At 39.1% G+C, this 20,333-nt stretch overlaps 1 protein-coding gene across 1 annotated transcript in view; it reads right to left on the bottom strand.

The window, feature by feature from the left end:
• Window positions 1-20,333, bottom strand: part of OSBPL1A (oxysterol binding protein like 1A) — a 212,292-nt gene that overhangs the window by 108,476 nt on the left and 83,483 nt on the right. Inside the window, 1 exon segment of the mRNA XM_032603377.1 lies at window positions 15,377-15,483. Within this exon segment, the coding sequence (XP_032459268.1) occupies window positions 15,377-15,483 (107 nt within the window).

Genomic DNA, 20,333 nt, shown 5'->3' with positions numbered 1-20,333 from the left:
CTGCACTTTCACTTCCTTTGTAGACAAGATAAAATTCTTTTCAGTTGAGCAATTATCCTTCCAAATACAAGAGCAAATCGACATTTGGTATCTAAAGTACAGAAAGATAACATAAAAGTATAATACAGATACCTGAACTTAAACCAAGTCTACAGTCCATGGAAACCACACCCCTGCTTTGTGCAGTTGTTTTTTACTGACTGAAGGGGAAACAAGGGACTAAGGAGAACCCGCCCTGTGCACCCTCCGCTACACTTGAACCAGGGTAACTTCTGAATGGTTTGAAAAATAATGAGAAAGCACTGCTCTGCAGGGCGGTTATGAGCCAGTGTAGAGTCTGGCAACCTTGGGGTCAACATCTGGATAGCAAACATGGTTAACTCCACTTAAAAAAATATTATTTTCTTACAGCCAATTATATGGCTACTATAAAGACAAAAAGAAAACCCAGGAAACAAAAAGTGTTGGCAAGGATGTAGGGAAATTAGAACCCTCGCACACTGTCGGTGGGAATGTAAAATGGTGCAGCCACTACGCAACACAGTATGGCGAGTCCTCAAAAAATTAAAAATAGAGTTACCACATGACTCAGCAACTCCACTTCTGAGTATATGCTAAAAAGAATTAAAAGCACAGACACAAAGAGATACTTGTACACTCATGTTCACAGCAGCATTATTTACAACAGCCAAAAGGTTGAATCAACCCAAATACAACACTGATGGATGCACGGATAAACAAAATGTGGTACATATACATACAACGAAATAATATTCAGCCTTAAAGAAGGAGAAAATTCTAACACATGTTACAACATGGATGGACCTTAAAGGAATTATGCTGAGATAAGCCACTCACAAAAAGACAAATATCGTATGATTCCACTTATATGAGACTCCTAAAGTAGTCAAATTCAGAGACAGAAAGTAGCAGCATGATTTCCAAGGGCTAGGAGGAGAGGGGAATGATGGATGAGTTCTTGTGTAATGTGTATAGAGTTTTAGTTTAGGAAGATGAAAAGAGTTTTGGAGATGGATGGTGGTGATGGTTACACAACGATATGAATGTACTTAGTGTCACTGAACTATGCGCTTATAAATGGTTAAGATGATCAATTTTATGCTATGCAAATTCTAGCACAAAATAATTAAGTTTTTTCTCCAAATATAAAATAAACAGTTTGATTTGCATTCACATGAAAAATAAAAGGCTCCCGTTGTAACATATCACATAGTTTAAGTTGGGTCCTTGAAATGATCTACTACAAAGTCAACTAATATCAAAATGTATATGTTCTTCACATAAAATAAAACCACAGTATTTAGTACAAATCTGTTCCTAATGTTTTAACAACTATTTACTTAGTACTTACTACTTGCAGAAAAATCCCCAAATTATCATCATCACATCTGAATGCACTCTGGGGCACAGCCACGTCCAACCAATTCACAAGAGAATGTTGTAATCCAGTGATTTCCAAACTGGGAGGCTATGAAAACACAGAACAACTTCTGATACAATAATGGGGTAAGACCTACAAGTGATGGCGTCTACACAGATACCATGGACAAGCCACAAATCTGGCTCTGAATTCTCTTAAGGCCAAAACAGAAAGAGAAATACAATTATGCCCTTTTAATTGTCCACAAGGAAGAAAATATATCACTTCTTTAGGGAAAACAAACTCCCTCCTTGTCCTTAGCTCTCATTTCTCATTCAGGGTAATATATAGGGGACTAAGAGTATTTGAGGGCAAAATAATCAATAATGCCACTTAAGCTAAATTGTTTTGAAATGCCCCTGAATAGAAATGGAGGGTGTAATTCCAACTTAAAATTCAGTGAGGGACATTTTTCAGAAAATCAAGAAAATATAGCCCAGGCTGTAGCATTCTGATGGTTTAATTTTAGGATAAAATTTAGAACATTTAGAGACATGGATAAATTCTATATATTCCAAAAATGTGACCTCAACTAAGCAAAATTTTCACAAAAAGATGGAGTGTTTCCTGTTGCGAACCTGGAATACAGGTATTCTGTGCATAATCCAAAGACACTGACATATTCTTGGCCATCTGATTATTTTTAAAGTTGGTATCCTTTTGTCGAATCGAGAAATTAGCTTATAAATGTCCACATCAGCTTTGAAACAAGGTGGACTGTCTTCTCTAACGGATGGATTTTCCTAATTCAAGCTGTGTGTGATATACCGTGTTGTTCTTCAGCATTGAATTTGGAGGCAGATCCCCGGATCTGGCTCTAAGTGTAGCCCCTCCTAGCTACATAAACTCGGGGAGGTATTGAACCCTCTCTCCAGGCCCTACTCTCACCTGTAAGAATGGAGGCGACGAGATCAACCGTAACAATCATTTCGAACTGTGTTGTATGGAGGCACCTTAGTGGATGAGGAGGTGCTTTTACTTTTACTTCTCTCGTACGCTGGCATCTACTTTAGCACCCAATAAAACCTGAAAATCACCAGACGTAGATGCTCTACAATCTAAGATTGAGTCTGACTCTGTGATTTTAAACAACTCATCCATACCACAAAATAAAGTAACAAAATTAAGTGAAGAAAATATTCAAAGTTAAATCATTTCTAAGAAATTTTATTAAGGAGAATTATATTCCCACACTTCATTTGCAATTCAGTTGTCCAGAACCCAGAACAACAAAATCTCCCTCATACAAGCATTTTAAGTGAAGGGTGATTTCTCAAGTACCTCAGAAAGGCACAGTGTCATGAATGTGGCAAATAAAAAGATAGGTGAAGGAACAGATGGTATCACTGCAGCTTAGGATCCAACCACTGGACGTAACGACGTGTCCACTTCTCCACCCGGGGAGGCTCTGAGCTCCCTTCCCCAGAGGACAGACACCTCTTCTGAATCCCTTTCAACCACTGGGCGGAGCTCCAGTGCTCTGGTCATTCCTACCACCACCGGCTGCTTCCCACCAGGGTTTCTCTGATCTAGCACCCCAGGCCACAAAACACTTGAACACCACTTCTCTGTCCCTGAATTGAGAAAAAAATCCTTTCAAGATATTTTTCTGAAAATAGAGCTCGGGAAGACTGTCTTAACATAAAACTGATGGGTTTATCCTTATCTCATTTGAGTCTCACAGCAACTCATGAAATAGGGAGAAGGGGTCTGTGTTAATAACCCTGTTACCCAGGAGCAATGTGAGGCCCAGAGTCAGACAGCAAGGAAAAAGTCACGAATGCCAGAGCCCATATTTCAGGACTCCACGTAATAGGAGCTCAGACTCTACCATCTATGCCATCTTCCTACGCCTGCCCTATACTCTCCCTAACTTTGCCATCAGTTGGACTGTATTAGGAATAACAAAAATCATCAGGTACATAATGATGAACCTTTGAGCATCTAAAGAAAATTTGACACCAATTATCTTCTTTTTCCTCCTTGGTGCTGGAGCCAGGGTTCTAAGGAGAAGGAAAGAGCAAGATGAACGATGTCGAGCAGATAATGGAAAAATCCTGCAGGTATTGGGGGGGGGGTGGCGGTGGTTAGAGCGTAGAAAATTGGGAGACAGAAGAAAAAAGTGGGGGCAGAGGGCAAGGGAAGACGATCATTCTTCTTCCACTGCACAAAGTATCTAGGGGTAGAAAAGAGGGAGTGAGGGAAAAAGAGGAAGAAGCTGAGCAGCAGCTGGGGAAGAGAAATGGAGAGAACTGCCAAGCAATGAAAACAAGGAAAGCTGGGTAAGAGAAAAAAAAAAATTGGAAGTAGTCAAAACCTTCCAGAAACTTTAGGTATTTTAAATATTAGGAGGGCAGTACTCTACATACAGTAGTAGTTCTCGGTCTGGAATGATGAAGTCTAGGAAATGTATTATTCAAGTCTATAAAATCATCAAAGTAATGGATAGAGTTAGCAGTGATATATTCACTATATTACAAAATACTAGAATTAGTATTGAAAATTGAAATCTAGAATTGAAATCTGGAAAGGAACAAATTTTGAACAAATTATCCACTTTAAGGAGACAGAGAATAATAAATGTATAGATACTAGGAAGAAAATAAACTCAAGGAAAAGTGGTAGAGATAACTATAGAAATTTAAAAGAAAAAGATAAAATAGATAAAAGCTAGACAGTTCTTTGAAAAATAATCAAATAAACTAACCCTTAATGAGGCTGATCTTACAAACAGAGCAAAATTCATTTGGAAATAGCCAAATAAACATTAGAAGAAAGAAAGTGGAAGATTAGAAAAGGGAATACATAATTACAGAATGAACATAAGTTAAAAAGACAATAAAAGAATATTATGAACTTCCTTATAACAAACAAATTTCAAAACTTAAATGGAAACGATAAAATTCCTCGAAAGATGTAACTTGTCAAAACTGACCCAAAGAGAAACAGAAAACTAAAATAGCACTATAACCATTAGATACATCTAATTGGTCCAAAAAAAAAAAACCTCACAAAGGTGGTTTTATAAGAAAATTCCACTAAATTTTCAAAGAACAGACCATTTCAATTTTATACAACTCTTCCGGAGAACAGCAAAAGAGAGAATACTCCCAAACTCACTATATGAGGCCAGTGTAACCTTGATAATAAACCCTGATGAGGACAGAACAAAAAAAGGAAATTACAAGCCAATCTCACTTATAAACAGATGTTAAAAACCAAAACAAACCAAACTGAGGAGAATGTTAAAAATAATACATTATGACCAGGTTAGGTTTAGTCCAGGTACACAAGGATGGCTTATCAATAAAAAGAATCTGAAACTATAATTTGCCACCTTCACAAATAAAAGAAAAACCTCATGATTCTCTTGGTAAATGAATATTTGATAAGTTCAACACCCTTTCATGATAAAAAAAACAACAACTCAACAATATAAGAATGAAAGGGAACTTCATTAACCTGATAAATGGTATGCACCAAATATCTTTCTCAACATGGAATCATTAGATTCCTTTTAAATACCAGGGATGAACATGGATTCCTACCACCTCGGCTGCTGTTCAACATTGTCCTGAAGGCCCTAACCAGTAGAGTAGAAAGAAGAAAAATAAATAAGAGGTATAAGGACTGAAAGAAAGGAACAAAACTGTAATTATTCACGGACTGTCTACAGATACTGAACCCCAGTCTATCTTCATTATTTTTACTTTCTACTCCCCACTCACTCCTCTGCTCACTGCAGTCAGGTTTCATGCTGTCAAGCTTCTAAAACTTCCCTCATCAAAGACACCTGGCTACCAAATCGAACAGATGCGTTTCAGTTGCTACTTCACCTTCTTGGACCTCTTGTCCCCTGGCCCCCCAGGCTGCTTTTCCTCAGTGCATTCCACTGGCTCTCTTTCTTCCACAGACAATATTCATCGTTTGATTTCAAACTTTAAACGACACTTCCTAGTATTATTATTTACTCCTTCAGCCTCGATCACCATGTTTAATCAGGTGGCTCCCAGTACTAAAGATTCCCAAGTTTTTATCGGACAAGTCAGGATGACCTTATTCAGATGTCATCATGTTCAAAGGTGAACTCATCCTCCCCTTTCCTCCCTACTTCAGCCACCACCTTCTATCCTGTGACTTATGCCATGAATGTGGGGTCATCTAACTCTACCGGCTTCATTCCTCACACTCAATCTATGATCAGCTCCTACTCATATTGTGTATCTCAAAGTCTCTCTTCTCTCTGCTCTGTATCTTCCTTTCCTTTTCCACAGCCACCAACTAGGCTCAGACTCTGATTCTCTCTCTTGAATTCCTGCACCTGGCCACTCTGCTTTCAGGCCTGCCCTCTAATCCTTCTCATGAGGAACAAATCTGATTAAATCTGCCCCCCCCCACCCCGCCGATTAAAATCTCTCAGTGATTCTAACTGCCCAAAATAATCCAAACTCTTCAGGCATATTTTACAAAGTATTCCAAGAAGACCGACCCTGCTTCTACTGATCTAGCCTTGACTTTCTCGTTACCTATCCCACTCTGTTCCAGTCTTAATGACCTATTTGCTGGAATTCATCCCTTTCTCTTCCCCCTATGTTGTGCTTTCTGTAAGAACCTAGTCAGTCATCTGGCTCCTGCAGTAATCTCTTAAGTTTTATGAAGACAGGCTGGTGCAGCAGTATCTGACAAGATGAACATTCTGTAAATACTTACTGAATTAAGGGGAAAATTTTACATAAAGTAATAGATATCAAATCTATGGTGCACCATTATAAAGTTGTATAGGGGTTACATCCTTAACACTCTGAAGTTAAAATGAGAGGAAAATTATGTCTGCCTATAACTCATTCAAAACTCATTAGCTAGAGTAGAAGTCGGACACTGCTCTCTGATTGGAAAACGGCAGTGAACAAGACAAACACAACTGCATCCAGGTTACAGTCTTGGTACTATTGTGAGATACAAAAACTCATGATGATAGATCTTGGGTCATACCAAGCATCACAAGGCTAATACATACACACAAACACACTTCACGCTACTAATTAAAATCTTATGTATTTCTGTTCAAAAACTTCACAAAAGTTACCAAAACGCAAACCAGCTTCATTTTACACAAACTTCACATTTATTTAACTTATGTCCCAGCTGCTTCCAAAACTAAGTTGTAGCAGTATATTTCTGGATTATGTACACAACAAGCTAAAAATTCAGGAATAATGTGGACTAAGTAAAAATTCTAAATTCCTACTTTTTAAAGGAATTAGAAGTTTTCTTATAATCTTCATGGAGCTGATATTACACAATGATAACTACACAACCACAAATCACAATCCTTTTTAAGAGAATGTAAATGACAAAGTCAAAAACTGTACATAGAGCTTAAAGTATGGTGTTGCATAATTATTTTATGAAGTATGTATAATATTTAATATGTGCTTGGATCATATTTATATACTACCTTTATTATCAGTAGATGCATTTGCTTTTAATATGGAAAACCTAATAAGCTTTTTAATTTCTCCCTGTTCTGCACAGTGCACAACTATGGGAAGGGCCATTATGGGGTTCACTTTCACCATCAATGAAATCCCCTAAAATTAATGTTTAAGGAGCTCCTAAAGAGGGAAGACTAGAGTACTGCAATTATATTCACAGTGATACAAATCCCTTTAGGCCCCCAGTCTAGTAAAAAGTAGTACCAGGACAAAGGCTAAAATAGCTCTCTGGGTCTTCATGTTCAGATTAAACATCTACTCAATTCAAGCTGAGCTAACTTGTGAAGTCATCAGCTTCCAGGTCAAACATTATTTGGACCGGAGATTAACTGTGGGGTGTCCTCAAACTGAAAAGAAAATTTATATTTAGATCCCTATATTCTAGCCTACACATTACTCCACCAACACGCATTTCAAGCATTTTTCTCTTTTGCAAAAGATTCCTGCTAAGCAATGCTGTCTTCTAAATGAAATGCCTTCATTCTTTGAACCTAATTAAAATTAAGGAACTTTTAATAGCTTTAATAACCCTCAAAAGCTGGAAAAGCTCTTCCCTGGCATCTTCCCCTCCTTAGTACCACCCTCCCTCCAAATCCAGAAAAAAACCTGCACAACAGAAAACACGAAACTAGCCACATGCTGTGAATGCTGGGGACCATGATTCTCCACTGATTTGGGCTACAAAGGAAGCCTATGAGTAATCAAAAATCCCTAATCAAAACAAAGTTAAAAGCCACCTCCCCACTCCCCGACCCCAGTATAATTTCCCTTTCTCTTCTCAATCCACTCAAGCATCTCCCCTCCTCGTTTTTTTTAGGGAATTTTAGCGGCCTCTGAACAGCGGATGGTAAGTTCATCTCAATGTCTGCCAGGGCTGAGACACGCGAAAAATCACTAACTTGTAAGGTTATTTAGGACAATAATGTCTTTCAGTGCCCTACTCCTCCCACTCCGGCCCTACCTGACCTACTACCAGTATTTAGCCGAAAATAATATCTGTTCACGTGCTTTACCCCTCAGCGGCTCTTCCCGCAGGAACCGATGCAAACACACAGCCGGCCGGGCGGGCAAGGTCCCCGGCCACGCGCACCCCTCCCCACACGCCCGCGGACGCGCTCCGCTCCACACACTCGCGCCCAACTCTTCTTGGATCCACTTACATCCCTGGATCTCGTCGGGCCACCCTCCTCCTTCCCTCCCCGGCGTCCCCGGACGTCCCCGAGCTGCCCCGGCGCAGGCACTCGCCCACCCACCTGGGCCGGGGCTCCCCGGCAGCGCGCTCCGCCCGGCGCTCCTCGAGGCTCCAGCAGGAATGCGCTCGGCCTGTTCCTCCGCCTCCACTCCAGCCCAGCCCGGAGGCGCGACCCAGGGCGGCACCGCAAGGTCTCCCTGAAGTCACCTTCGCGTGGCCCGCCCCCCGGCTCCTGCGAGGCCGAGCAGAGGCGCGGCCCAGGACTGCGCCCGGGCCGCCCGAGGTCCGCGATGGCCCCTCGGCCACACCGCCACCCTCCAGGACTCCCGCCGGCAAATGGCCTGCGGCGGGCGGCTCCGCGGCGGCTGGCGTCGTCCGTCCCTCCTCCCCTTCCCCCTCCCTCTCCCCGGCTGCGGCGCCCGCTCGCTCCGAGGCGCAGGTAGGGACCTGTCAGGGGGCTGCGGGAGCAGCGCGCGGGGATTTCGGGGAAGGTGGCACCGCTCCCCGGGCTCTGCGAGCAGCCGTGGAGGCGCCGGCCCGGCCCTGGAGCGGGCGCTGTACTGACGCCGGTCCTGCGGACGCGGCCCTGGCAACTTTTAAATGGCCAGCCTGCCCCCCGGGAAAAGCAGAGGGATCCTCTCTTCTGGAGTCTTCCATTCGAAGGTAACTGACACACAGGCTTACACTTAAGAGTTAACGGTCCGATTCCACAACAAAGACTGAGCTAGTCTGCACATATTTATTTTTCACACACTTCCTGGGCTACCATTTAAGCAATGAGGAAAACAACAGTATTGACCCTACTAGCGTGAAACCTACTCACGTGAAATAGGTGTTTCTGATTCTGGCGACCCCTAAAGGGTGGACGAAGGCGTAAAGGTCAGTAAGACCCACCACATACATGATATACTTAAAAGTGGGATGTTCAGGCTAATGAAATTCCTCGTTAACTATGAGGTTCTGGTGAGGAAAAACAAACAGTAGTCTTAAACCTTTCTAAGGTATACAAATCTGTCCTCGACTTTGGGAAGCAGAGTAATACTGAACAAAATTGAGTATTTCTTTGACAAGATCCTAGGGTACTTTAAGTTCGCCCTTCCAGCAGTGGTGGCTGTATTTGCACTACAGATGAAAAACGTGTAAAAGATGAGACAAGGCCACACTCGGAAAAATGGGAATTAATGTCGGTGAGGTTTCAAGGTGTCTTTGAAAAGGCAGTTTTGTTTTTTTTTTTCATTCTCAGTTGGTGACTAAATATTATCACATTTTGAAAAGTCACATTTGTCACTGAAGAAGAAACCTTGCTACAGAATCTTTCTCCCTAGGCCCTAAAAATTAGAGAAAGAATTCAGTTTGCAAAAGTAGTACCAGGCAGCAAAACAAAACAATGAACAACAAAGGCTACTTTGTTTCAGAAGGCAATTTACAAAGCACCTAAAATGTGCCAGGCACTGTACTGAGGAACTTCACATAAAATAACTCATTTGCGTTCTCATTTTCAGATGTGGAAATGGAATTCCCAAACATATATTAATTTGCTCAGGGTCAAGACAGCTGAGTTTAGGTCCTGATTGGTCTGACCCAAAAGCTTGTATTCTTTCCTTTGTACATTCATTATTCATTTATTCAAGTATTCATTAACTGTCTACTAAATACCAAGCACTATGCTAGAAACAGACGCTACAAAAATAAGATACTTACTTGAGGAGCTCCAGTTAAGTAAATATATAATCAGACAAGTAAATATATAATGATACAATGTCATAAGCACTGCAACAGCAAGGAACTCCTAGACTAGGAGGGACGTTAACTCAATTTTGAAGGGTGGAACCTGGGATTGCAAAATGGTTAGCAGTCATCCAACACAGCAATCCTGAGAACTTTATCTAACAGAATGGCAATGGGGAATCTGTGTGCTGGCTTGGAGGAGACAGACAACTGAGATACAGGAAGTAAAAATGACAGGACTTGATTAAAAATGGGGCTGAGGAAGAAGAACGAACCAGAGGCAGCTCCCATGTTTCCGGCTTGAGTTATCCAACAGGTAACTTTGAGTTGAATCGGTAACTCGGTTCTAGGCACTTTGGTTTAGAAATGCCTCTGATGTATCCATATGTAAATGTCCGAAAGGCAGCTGGATACAACTGGTTCATAGCTCAGAAGATCCAAAGTGGATATACCTGAATCATCATGGATTTCTGGGTTGAAGGAGTGGGAATTCTCCAGGGAGAATGCTGAGTGAGAAGGCCACCCACAGAAACCTAGGGAATACTAACATGCAAAGCACAGGCAGAAGAAAAGATGCTTTAGAAGAAGACTGAGGAGGAGTTGCTATACAGGAAAGAGAAGCCAGAAGAGGGAGGCACCATGGAAATCACAGAGAAGCATTCCAAAAAGCAAGCAGCAGTCAAATGCCAGACCCTTTAAAAAGACAAGCAAGATAATTTAAAGATGTTCTCTGATTAGCAACAAGGAGATACTGGCAAGAATGGTCTCAGTGGACTAGTTGAGGAATAAAGAAGTAGAAACAGAAGGTATCACATTTTCAAAAATGGAACTGGAAAGGGATGTAGGGAGATAAAAGCTACAAGGGAGAATTCAGAAGAAGAGAGTAGCTGTTTTTGAAGACAGGAGACAGATGCCTCCAACAAAAGGAAAAAAAGATAAAAATCGGAATGAGGGACTAGTAGGGAGTTGGCAGCATGTACAATGTTCGCCTAACGCTTGACAATAAATTTTGCTCAGAATAGAGATGAGAGAGAGAAAGGTGAAGGCCTGAAAGATATAAACATTGCAAATGAAAAAGAGAGGGATTAAAGGACTCTGAACAGCTCAGGAAGCTAAATGAGTATTAGAAATCATGACTTTATAGAGTTATCAGTCCATGTGAGGGCACGGATTCTCTCCAAAGACTTTAGCATCTGGTCCAGAGTAGCAAGTACCTTTGGTTGGTTCCAACTGAGAGTCTGAATTGTTCCATTACACCACAAGCTTGGCATCACTATCTTCCCAACCATACATTTGGGTTACATCCCTTTAGCAGTGAGGAGATTTAACATTTTATAAGTGAGTTTACACTAAAAACTGATTAGACTCATAATATCGAGGGGAGCTCAATAATACACAGACCCAGAGAACACCAATGATGACTTCTGAATGACATTTTAACCACTCCTGATACCAACCTCTGGTGAGAACCGTAGAAAGAATGATTCATGAAACCAGTTTCTAGCCTTTTGAATGGAACTCTCAAAACAAGGTTAAAAAACCACAGCCTTCACATTCTATTATAGTATGTTTCCCAAGTATATCATAAAACATACAGTAAAGGGGCTTCCCCGGTGGTGCAGTGGTTGAGAATCTCCCTGCTAATGCAGGGGACATGGGTTCGAGCCCTGGTCTGGGAAGATCTCACACGCCGCGGAGCAACTAGGCCCGTGAGCCACAACTACTGAGCCTGGGCACCTGGAGCCTGTGCTCCTCAACAAGAGAGGCTGCGGTAGTGAGAGGCCTGCGCACCGCGATGAAGAGTGGCTCCCGCTTGCCACAACTAGAGAAAGTCCTCACACAGAAATGAAGACCCAACACAGCCAAAATTTAATTAATTAATTAATTAAAAAAAAATACAGTAAGGTTGCCTTTAGTAGATCAATCACAAACTTTACAGCTTATCTTACATATTGCCGGTTTTTTTCCGACAACATAAGTAGTGTTATTTCAAGTAAAATACACCTTCATAATGCCTCATTTATGTAGAGGTCATGTGGATACTTGGAATATCTAGGCTGTATCAGAGAATCTCCAAATAAGCAAAGAACACCCACATACCAGAAGGCCTCAGACCCTAAAGCCTGTGCTCACTGTCAAGCCAAGTTTCTCACACTAAGCCAGCTTACTCTTACTGTGGACATAATTTTACCAAGTTTGGTTACTGGTTTTCTTTTGAACAAACGGGAGATTAGTATGAGTAAATCAGAAGGGATCAGTATTCCGCTGCTAGAGACAAGCACCCAGTTGGTCTAAAGAACAGGAGAGAAGAAAATTTTAGAACCATAAGGAGTAAAAAGGAATTCGAAAAGCATTATTAGGATTGGGCCATTTAATCAAAAAAGAGTCCTGTAAACATTATCCCCTGACGGTATCTCTGTATTAAGGCAAAGAGTAATTACAAACATACAAAAGGACAATCCTGGCGCACCCAGAAGAGATAAAGTATGAAATCTTCAGTTTAAGAAGTAAATGTGTAAGATTCAGAGTAACTGTCCTCAAAAAAGATTAGAATAAAAACATATTTTCTGCCGCTGGGGCTGGGGTCACTTACATCTATCGGGTCCCCATTCTGTGCCAGGTGCTATGCAGAGTTTTGCCAATCGGATCTCACTTACTTCTTAAAACACTCTTTTTTGGTTGGTCACCACTTTGAAAAGGAGATTGTGTTTTACTGAGGTGAAGACAGAGATTACATAGCAGAACCAGGAAACGGACTCAGGTCTCTGTGAGTTCAAGCTTATCATTGCTCTTCTAATAAAGTTTTTGGATAACGAAAATAAAATTTATGATGCCTGATACATAAGGCATTACAGTGCACAATTACTCCACTCTGACCTCAATTAAGCAATTAAATTCCTATGTTGTAATTCTTAACTACTTGATAAGACCAACTTCAATGATGCCATTTATCTTTCAAATATTTTTTAGGCCTTCTCATCGTCTATAATTGTATTTCTCAGAGGGAAATCCATGGATTTCTACTGAGGGCCCCACAGGGTTGATATTTCATAGAACTACTAAAAAAGAAAAATCTTAAAATACTCTAAAAACAATGAATGCCATTTACTAAATGAATACTTTGTGCTCTTGTGATATGCTAATATGGTCTATATACCTATTATTCATCTACATACATCTGATCTCCACACCCAACCATCAGGTGTTTACATATCTTTATTCTTCAGAAACTTGCCCAAGGTCCTACAATTGGTTAGGGAAAGACTGAGATTTAAAAGAGGTCCATTACACTTTCAGACCAGGGCTCTTAATGACTTTCTACATGGTCTCTCTTATATGAAAAATGAAGGTATCAAAGTTCAGAGAACTTAAGTAGCCCATTATCTCTTAAATAATAAGTAATAAGGATGGAAACACAACACAATCATTCCACAGTCAAATAAATTTTCTTTAGACACCACCTCCTCCCAAAACAAGATAAAAGCAATGTTAAAGACACAGAAGCTCCAAGATGCCATCAGAGAAAAGGGGTCACAAGTGTTAATTAGACAGCATCCTACAATAACAACCGTGGACTTACACTCAGGGCTTACTATGTGTCAGAAACTATGCTAAGCATTTTGCTTACAATTATCTTACTTAATCCTGATGACTAATTTTAAAGGCATAAAGAGGTTAATTAGGCTAAACTTTAGGCTAATATTGTTGCACATGTAAATTTACACACAGAGGTGGCTATTTTTTTTTAATCTGTTAAAGATTAGGATATGTTGGCTTCTTCAAATATTAAAGTACTTCTAATCTAGTGTTCACCTTAAAACTATACAACCCGAGAACAAAAAAGTTATCAATACATTCATCAGATACCACACAGGAGACGTGAATTTAGTTTTACAAGGTAATATTACCTGAATCCTGTAACATCATAATTTGTTCTGTTCTGCAATGTTCTGCAATTCTATCATCCTATTTGGATTTATTTAGGTCACTAAATCATTCCTCATTTAAACAAGCTAGAATATGAAATCTGCAAAGCAGCAAAAACAGAAATGCTGAGAAAGGATATTTTCAAACACCATTAGGAGAATCTACCAGTTAACATGTTTAATGAACAATTATGTTTTCCCACGGTATTTAATAGAATTCTGTTGAAAGACTTTCTGTAAGTTTGTTTTAAATGAATTCAGATTATTATTACATATTTTTTCTTATTCTCCAAATAAAATAATTATGGAATTTGTGGTATACATAAAAAACAGAGCATTTTCAAAATTTCACATGAATTCACAAGGCTTCTTATTTTAATGATGGGAAAATAAAATTTTAGATCCTTACATATAAGAGAAACATATATAAGACCATTTTCATCTATCTTGTTTTAACACCAAAACCTAATCTCTAACCAAAAGGCACAAATCAATTGTAACAAGAATAAGAAAGTCAGTGACCTTGGAGAGTATTGTGCTAAGTGAAGTAAGTCAAACAGAGGAAAAACAAATACCGTATCATTTTACATATATGTGGAACCTAAAGAAAAACAAAGAAATTTGGTGTCTTAATCTAAAAAGTTGAAGATTAAACGTGTAGAAATTAAATGCAAAACAAAGCCTATTGCTACTTGGCTTGCATTAAAATCATGAAAATGAAGGAAAAAACAAAGAAAAATCTTAGTTCAGGCAAAACACACCTGGGGCTTCCCTGGTGGCACAGTGGCTGAGAATCTGCCTGCCAATGCAGGGGACATGGGTTCGAGCCCTGGTCTGGGAAGAACCCACATGCCGCAGAGCCACTGGGCCCGTGCGCCACAACTACTGAGGCTGCGAGTCTGGAGCCTGTGCTCCGCAACAAGCGAGGCCCAGATAGTGAGAGGCCCACGCACCGTGATGAAGAGTGGCCCTCGCTCGCCGCAACTAGAGAAAGCCCTCGCACAGAAACGAAGACCCAACACAGCCAAAAATAAATAAATAAATTTATATAAAAAAAGAAACCACACCTTAATGACTTTTCAGTCCTTAGAAGAAGAGTTACTAATGGATGACATACCACTTTTACTTATATTTGGAAGATCAAATGGCAAATTTTTAAATGGGAGAGAGCGAGCAGCACAGAGCACAAAAAAAAATTTAATCCATTAAGCTGAGTTCACATAGGTAAGTATGATAACAACCTATTTTCTAAATAAAAGTATATATTTTTCATATAGAGACCTTCTGTTCCTAGAATACTTTCATAGTCCGTCTTATCAAAATGTCACGACAACCCCGAGTAGATCAACTTTAAACATACTTGTTAAATATGGGTACATAAACAAATTAAATGATATGAACAGAAGTTATTTCAGAATTATCCTGCTTAATCAAGAATAAATAAGTTCTAACTTTTGGTGAAAAATGAAACTGTCGTTGCCTTTATTAACTCTATTTTCTCCTACCTTTGGACAGTTTGAAAGCAATGATGTACTGGATGATCAAGTGTGACACCCAAACAATTATTTAAAAAATTCAGTTGCAAACTACCTACCCCTTCTTGTTTGGTGAAGAGATTAAGGCAATCACTCAAAGCTACACAAGTTTCTCTAGAAGCTTCAGAGACAACTTCAACTTTCTGAAGGAATGATGGAAGCATTTCTATAAATAAAAAAATAAATAAAATGAGTAGGATTTTAAGTAAACTTAAGGTAAACTAAGACCATAAACGTATTTTTATATCTACTAACCTCATGTTTCCTTCTAGCTGCCTTAATAAGCAAAGCATATAGTATATTCCTTGGGCATCATAATTAAGCACGTACTTTATGCAGGGCACATAAATTAGTACAGAAAACGAAAGAACAAAGCCTTGACTTAGAAAAGCCTATATCCTAAAAGGAGAAGAGCCAGGACCTATTAAAAAAAAAAAAAAGGTTCATAGGAATAAATAATATAATGTTTAAGGAAAACAGCTGTCAAGAAGGACTGATATCATTACTTATAAAACATTAACATTTCCTTTCATGATATTCATTACTAGATAAGTAATTTTATTCAAAGGCAAAGTGCTAAAAAGAGACAAAAATAATCCTGTAGTTGACAATGATGGCTAACAGATCTGAAGGCGGCATTAACTCAACTTCCCCTACTTTTTTAAAATCTCATTAATAGGTTTTTAATATGATTTATTTAATAAATAAATAAAATTTATTTATTTTATTTATTTATTTTTGGCTGCATTGGGTCTTCCTTGCTACGTGCGTGCTTTCTCTAGTTGCGGTGAGCGGGGGCTACTTTTCATTGTGGTGCGTGGGCTTCTCATTGCGTTGGCTTCTCTTGTTGCGGAGCACAGGCTCTAGGCACGCAGGCTTCCACAGCTGTGGCTCGCGGGCTCTAGAGTGCAGGCTCAGGAGTTGTGGTGCACAGGCTTTGTTGCTCCACAGCATGTGTGAACTTCCCGGACCAGGGCTTGAACCCTTGTCCCCTGCATTGGCAGGCAGATTCTTAACCACTGCGCCACCAGGGAAGCCCTCCTCTACTTCTTATTTGGATAAATGTTTCGTATAAATAAGTCTTTCACTCTCAAAAATATGTCCCTGTCGAGGTCCAGCATCTTTCAGTATATGTTAAATTGGGAAGTAAATGATAATATCAGTATCTCCCCTGGACCCTTAAAGAAAATCTTAATCCACTCTACCATTACAGAAAACAAACAAACAAAACAAAATTAACATAATGTTGGCAAGAGAAAGCTGTAAAATACACACACGTCACTTAAGTGAAATGTCACATCCTGTCCAGACTAATGTGACAGAAATGTACTTAGTTGAAATAGCTTGGGATTTTATGTTGATTATACATTAGATCCTTTACATCTGTCCCTTTCATCAAATAAAAAAAATTAAGAAAGCTTTAAGAAAAAATAACTTAAAAGAGAAAGACAATTAAATCTGTAGCATCCTATGTATTTTAAGTAATTCTGATTTACCTAAAACACTATTCTTAAAACATGGTAAACAAGGTCAATAAACAAAGAATCAGGTAAATCCAAATGCCATTGCAATGAGTAGGCCATAAAACAGTGGGCTCCATCAAGAAACAAAAGTTTTCAAAAGAGAACATATGACAAATTATTTAGCCATTATTCTAAGTGATAAAGTTGTATTGCTCTGTTTTGTTCTTTTTTAAATTTTCCAAATTTTTTATATGAACATGATTTATTTTAGCAAAGACAAGTCCTTTTCTTGGAAATATTATTTCTCAAAACTCATAAGTCAGGGTTTCCCTGGTGGCGCAGTGGTTGAAAGTCCACCTGCCAATGCAGGGGACGCAGGTTCATGCCCCAGTCCGGGAAGATCCCACATGCCGCAGAGCAGCTGGGCCCGTGAGCCATGGCCGCTGGGCCTGCGTGTCCGGAGTCTGTGCTCTGCAATGGGAGAGGCCACAACAGTGAGAGACCCGCGTACCGCAAAAAAAAACAAACAAACCAAAAAACCTCATAAGGCAAAAGTGGGCAACAAAAGGAAAAGGTCAGGGACTTCCCTGGTGGCACAGTGGTTAAGAATCCGCCTGCCAATGCAGGGGACACGGGTTCGAGCCCTGGTCCAGGAAGATCCCACTTGCCTCGGAGCAACTAAGCCCGTGCACCACAACTGCTGAACCTGAGCTCTAGAACCCGTGAGCCACAACTACTGAACCCGTGCCACAACTACTGAACCCGTGTGCTGCAACTACTGAAGCCTGTGTACCACAACTCCTGAAGCCTGTGCACCTAGACCCCATGCTCCGCAACAAGAGAAGCCACTGCAGTGAGAAGCCCGTGCACCGCAACCAAGAGTAGCATCCGCTCGCCACAGCTAGAGAAAGCCCGTGTGCAGCAACGAAGACCGAACGCAGCCAAAATTAAATAAATAAATTTATAAAAAAAGAAAAAGGAAAAGGTCAGAGTGAATGGAAGTAATAAGTCTTTCATTAATATCTGGATATAAACACCAAATGACATTTTATCATATTTTTCATCTTATGGAATAGAATTTCCTAGTTGTTCTTAATAATACCCAAATAATTGAAAACTACTATATTCTAAAATAATTTTGACTTTACATACTATTTCTTTTTGAATCTTTGATACACACTGTGAAGATTTATTCTGTACTTAGTTGCTAAACAGCAAAAGAGTACCATATGCTAGATGCCATGTGACTTAAATAGTACCTCAACAGATGTCTTACACAGAGCTGGGGACCAGGGATGTGAGGAGATGCACAAGAAAAAACAGACATAGCCTCTGCCTTCCAGAAATCATCTGGGTAATCTAGAAATTTTCCATTTTCATGGCACAAAGGATAGGAAGATGGTAGCACAGCCATTCATGGCTACATTTCTTTTTATTAAATGCCATCACATGCTTAACCATCTCCAGTTTTGTCTATGTTTTAGATATCTCACTTAAGATACTTGTTGAGTAGCATAGAACAAACATTAAATCTCTAAATAAATTTTAAGGAGAATTTGACAAATTTTTAAACAAAATTGACTCTGCAAGCTTTCAAAAGATATTCTAAGAAATATATATTAAGACAAGTTTATAAGAATCTATTATTCAGAGCGTGTCAAATTCTTCTGTCCAAAACAGAGTCAAAAGTTATGTAACTTGTCTGACAAGCTAGTCTTCAAACAAGATGTCGGAATTAATATTAACTTGCACCGTGGGACGGTGTAAAAACCGTGGACTCTGGCAAATACTCTGGGCAGTGCTGCATATCAGGGACAGTCGGTTCACACTGGCATGCCTCTTATACAATGTCGTCTGCATACTGATTACATAAAAGGAAAACTGCTAAGCTTCTAGAAAAGTTACCAACTGGGAAATCACTGCAAATATGTTTTAGCCAACTAATATTTAGAGACTGAGCCGTAATAAATAAATGCAAGAAGGCCAGTATGTTAACATATCTGGCCTACTCTGAGAACTGGACACTGTTAATTTGAAAAAAAAAAAAGTTATTTTTTGTACTAAAAATATTGTTGAACTCGGGAAAGATGCTGGAAGATCATATGTGAAAAGCTTAACTTTAGAGACACGTATAAAAAGCTCACCATCTGTCGTTTTCATGATTACACTGTACAATTTTTAATTGGGTAAGTTTTAAAACTAGTGGGGAAGAGCTTGTTTCTTGTTGTTAACAAACTAAACCCTAACACAGAAAACTTCCATTGTTCTCCTTATATAGAAAAAGTCCACACTCCTTAGACTAACATTTAAATCGTTCCATAAACAGCTTCAGCCAGACGGTTTCCCTGGAACTATTTGTTTTCCTAGAAATATTAACCTATTATATTTTACTGCTTCTAAACTTTTGTTAAAGGTGTTCCATCTTCCATGAATAATGGAAATAATAATTATTCATATTCAGAAGTTTCCCCACTTAACTAAAACTTTTTTTTTTCAAGGCCAAGTTTAAATGCTATCCTCACCATTGAGCCGTCCTTAAATATCACTGTGGGATGTGACCTCTCCTACTGGACTCCAAAAGTAGCCACATCCACTTGTAATAGAGAACATGGGTAGTAGGTATGCTGAATCTCTGCTACCCTCAGTAAACTCTAAACCTCTTTAAGCCCCCAAATACCATGCACGGAACTTTGTACAAAGAAAAGACTCAAATGTTAAAAGACTAAGGAAAATAATAAAAATATTTTATTCCCATGGCTTACATAGAAAATCCAAATAGTTCTGGATTATTTAATTTTACATCAAAAGAATTACTGTATTTTAGTTTAAAAATATATAAGATACAAACATTTTCATTTATATTACTACAGGTTGGCTAATTAGGGCAGATTGATAAATTATTTAAAACTACATTTTCTTTTTACTTGAGGCATAAGAAAATATAGTTTTCTTGTTTTTCAACATTCACTCAAATATTTCTATCACTGGGGATAAGATATTTTAAAAAAATAAACTGGATGAATAGCATTTCATTTCCTCTACCTAGTCCTTCTGGGAACAGTGCTGCCTTAAGTGTGTGTGTGTGTTTTTTTTTTTAAAGTAAACACAAACAGCAGAGAGAATAAACAGTCCCAAAACTATCTAGTGACAAAGCTAAGGTCATAGGAAATAAAGAAAATAGCAAAATAAGACAATTTCTCTCTTGTGGTGAAAAAAGTGCAGTGCATCTGACTACGTGCTTGAGAGACATGATCTAACCTGCATGAGAAGAGGTGTTTTTAAAGTTATCTCATAATTGGAATTATCTAAATGCCTCAAGAAAATCAGTACTATCTCCTCAAAATGGAGAAAAAGATGTCTGCACATAAAAATCAACTATTCTTCTAGAAAACTTCTACTAAAGCCGTAACTTAAAAAAAAAAATCGAGATTGGTAACGTTATATAAGATGTAAGAATATAAATTTATCTGTTTCTTGTTCAAATTAAGGTGATTAGCTTGAAATCAATCACCCACTAAACAAGTACCACTGACCATTCGATCTGTATGTCTAC

Source organism: Phocoena sinus, chromosome 14 (assembly GCF_008692025.1).
Source record: "Phocoena sinus isolate mPhoSin1 chromosome 14, mPhoSin1.pri, whole genome shotgun sequence".
In the NCBI taxonomy this organism is placed as follows: domain Eukaryota; kingdom Metazoa; phylum Chordata; class Mammalia; order Artiodactyla; family Phocoenidae; genus Phocoena; species Phocoena sinus.
Note: the sequence above shows the minus strand (reverse complement) of the source record. Positions and strands in the feature narration are given on the sequence as shown.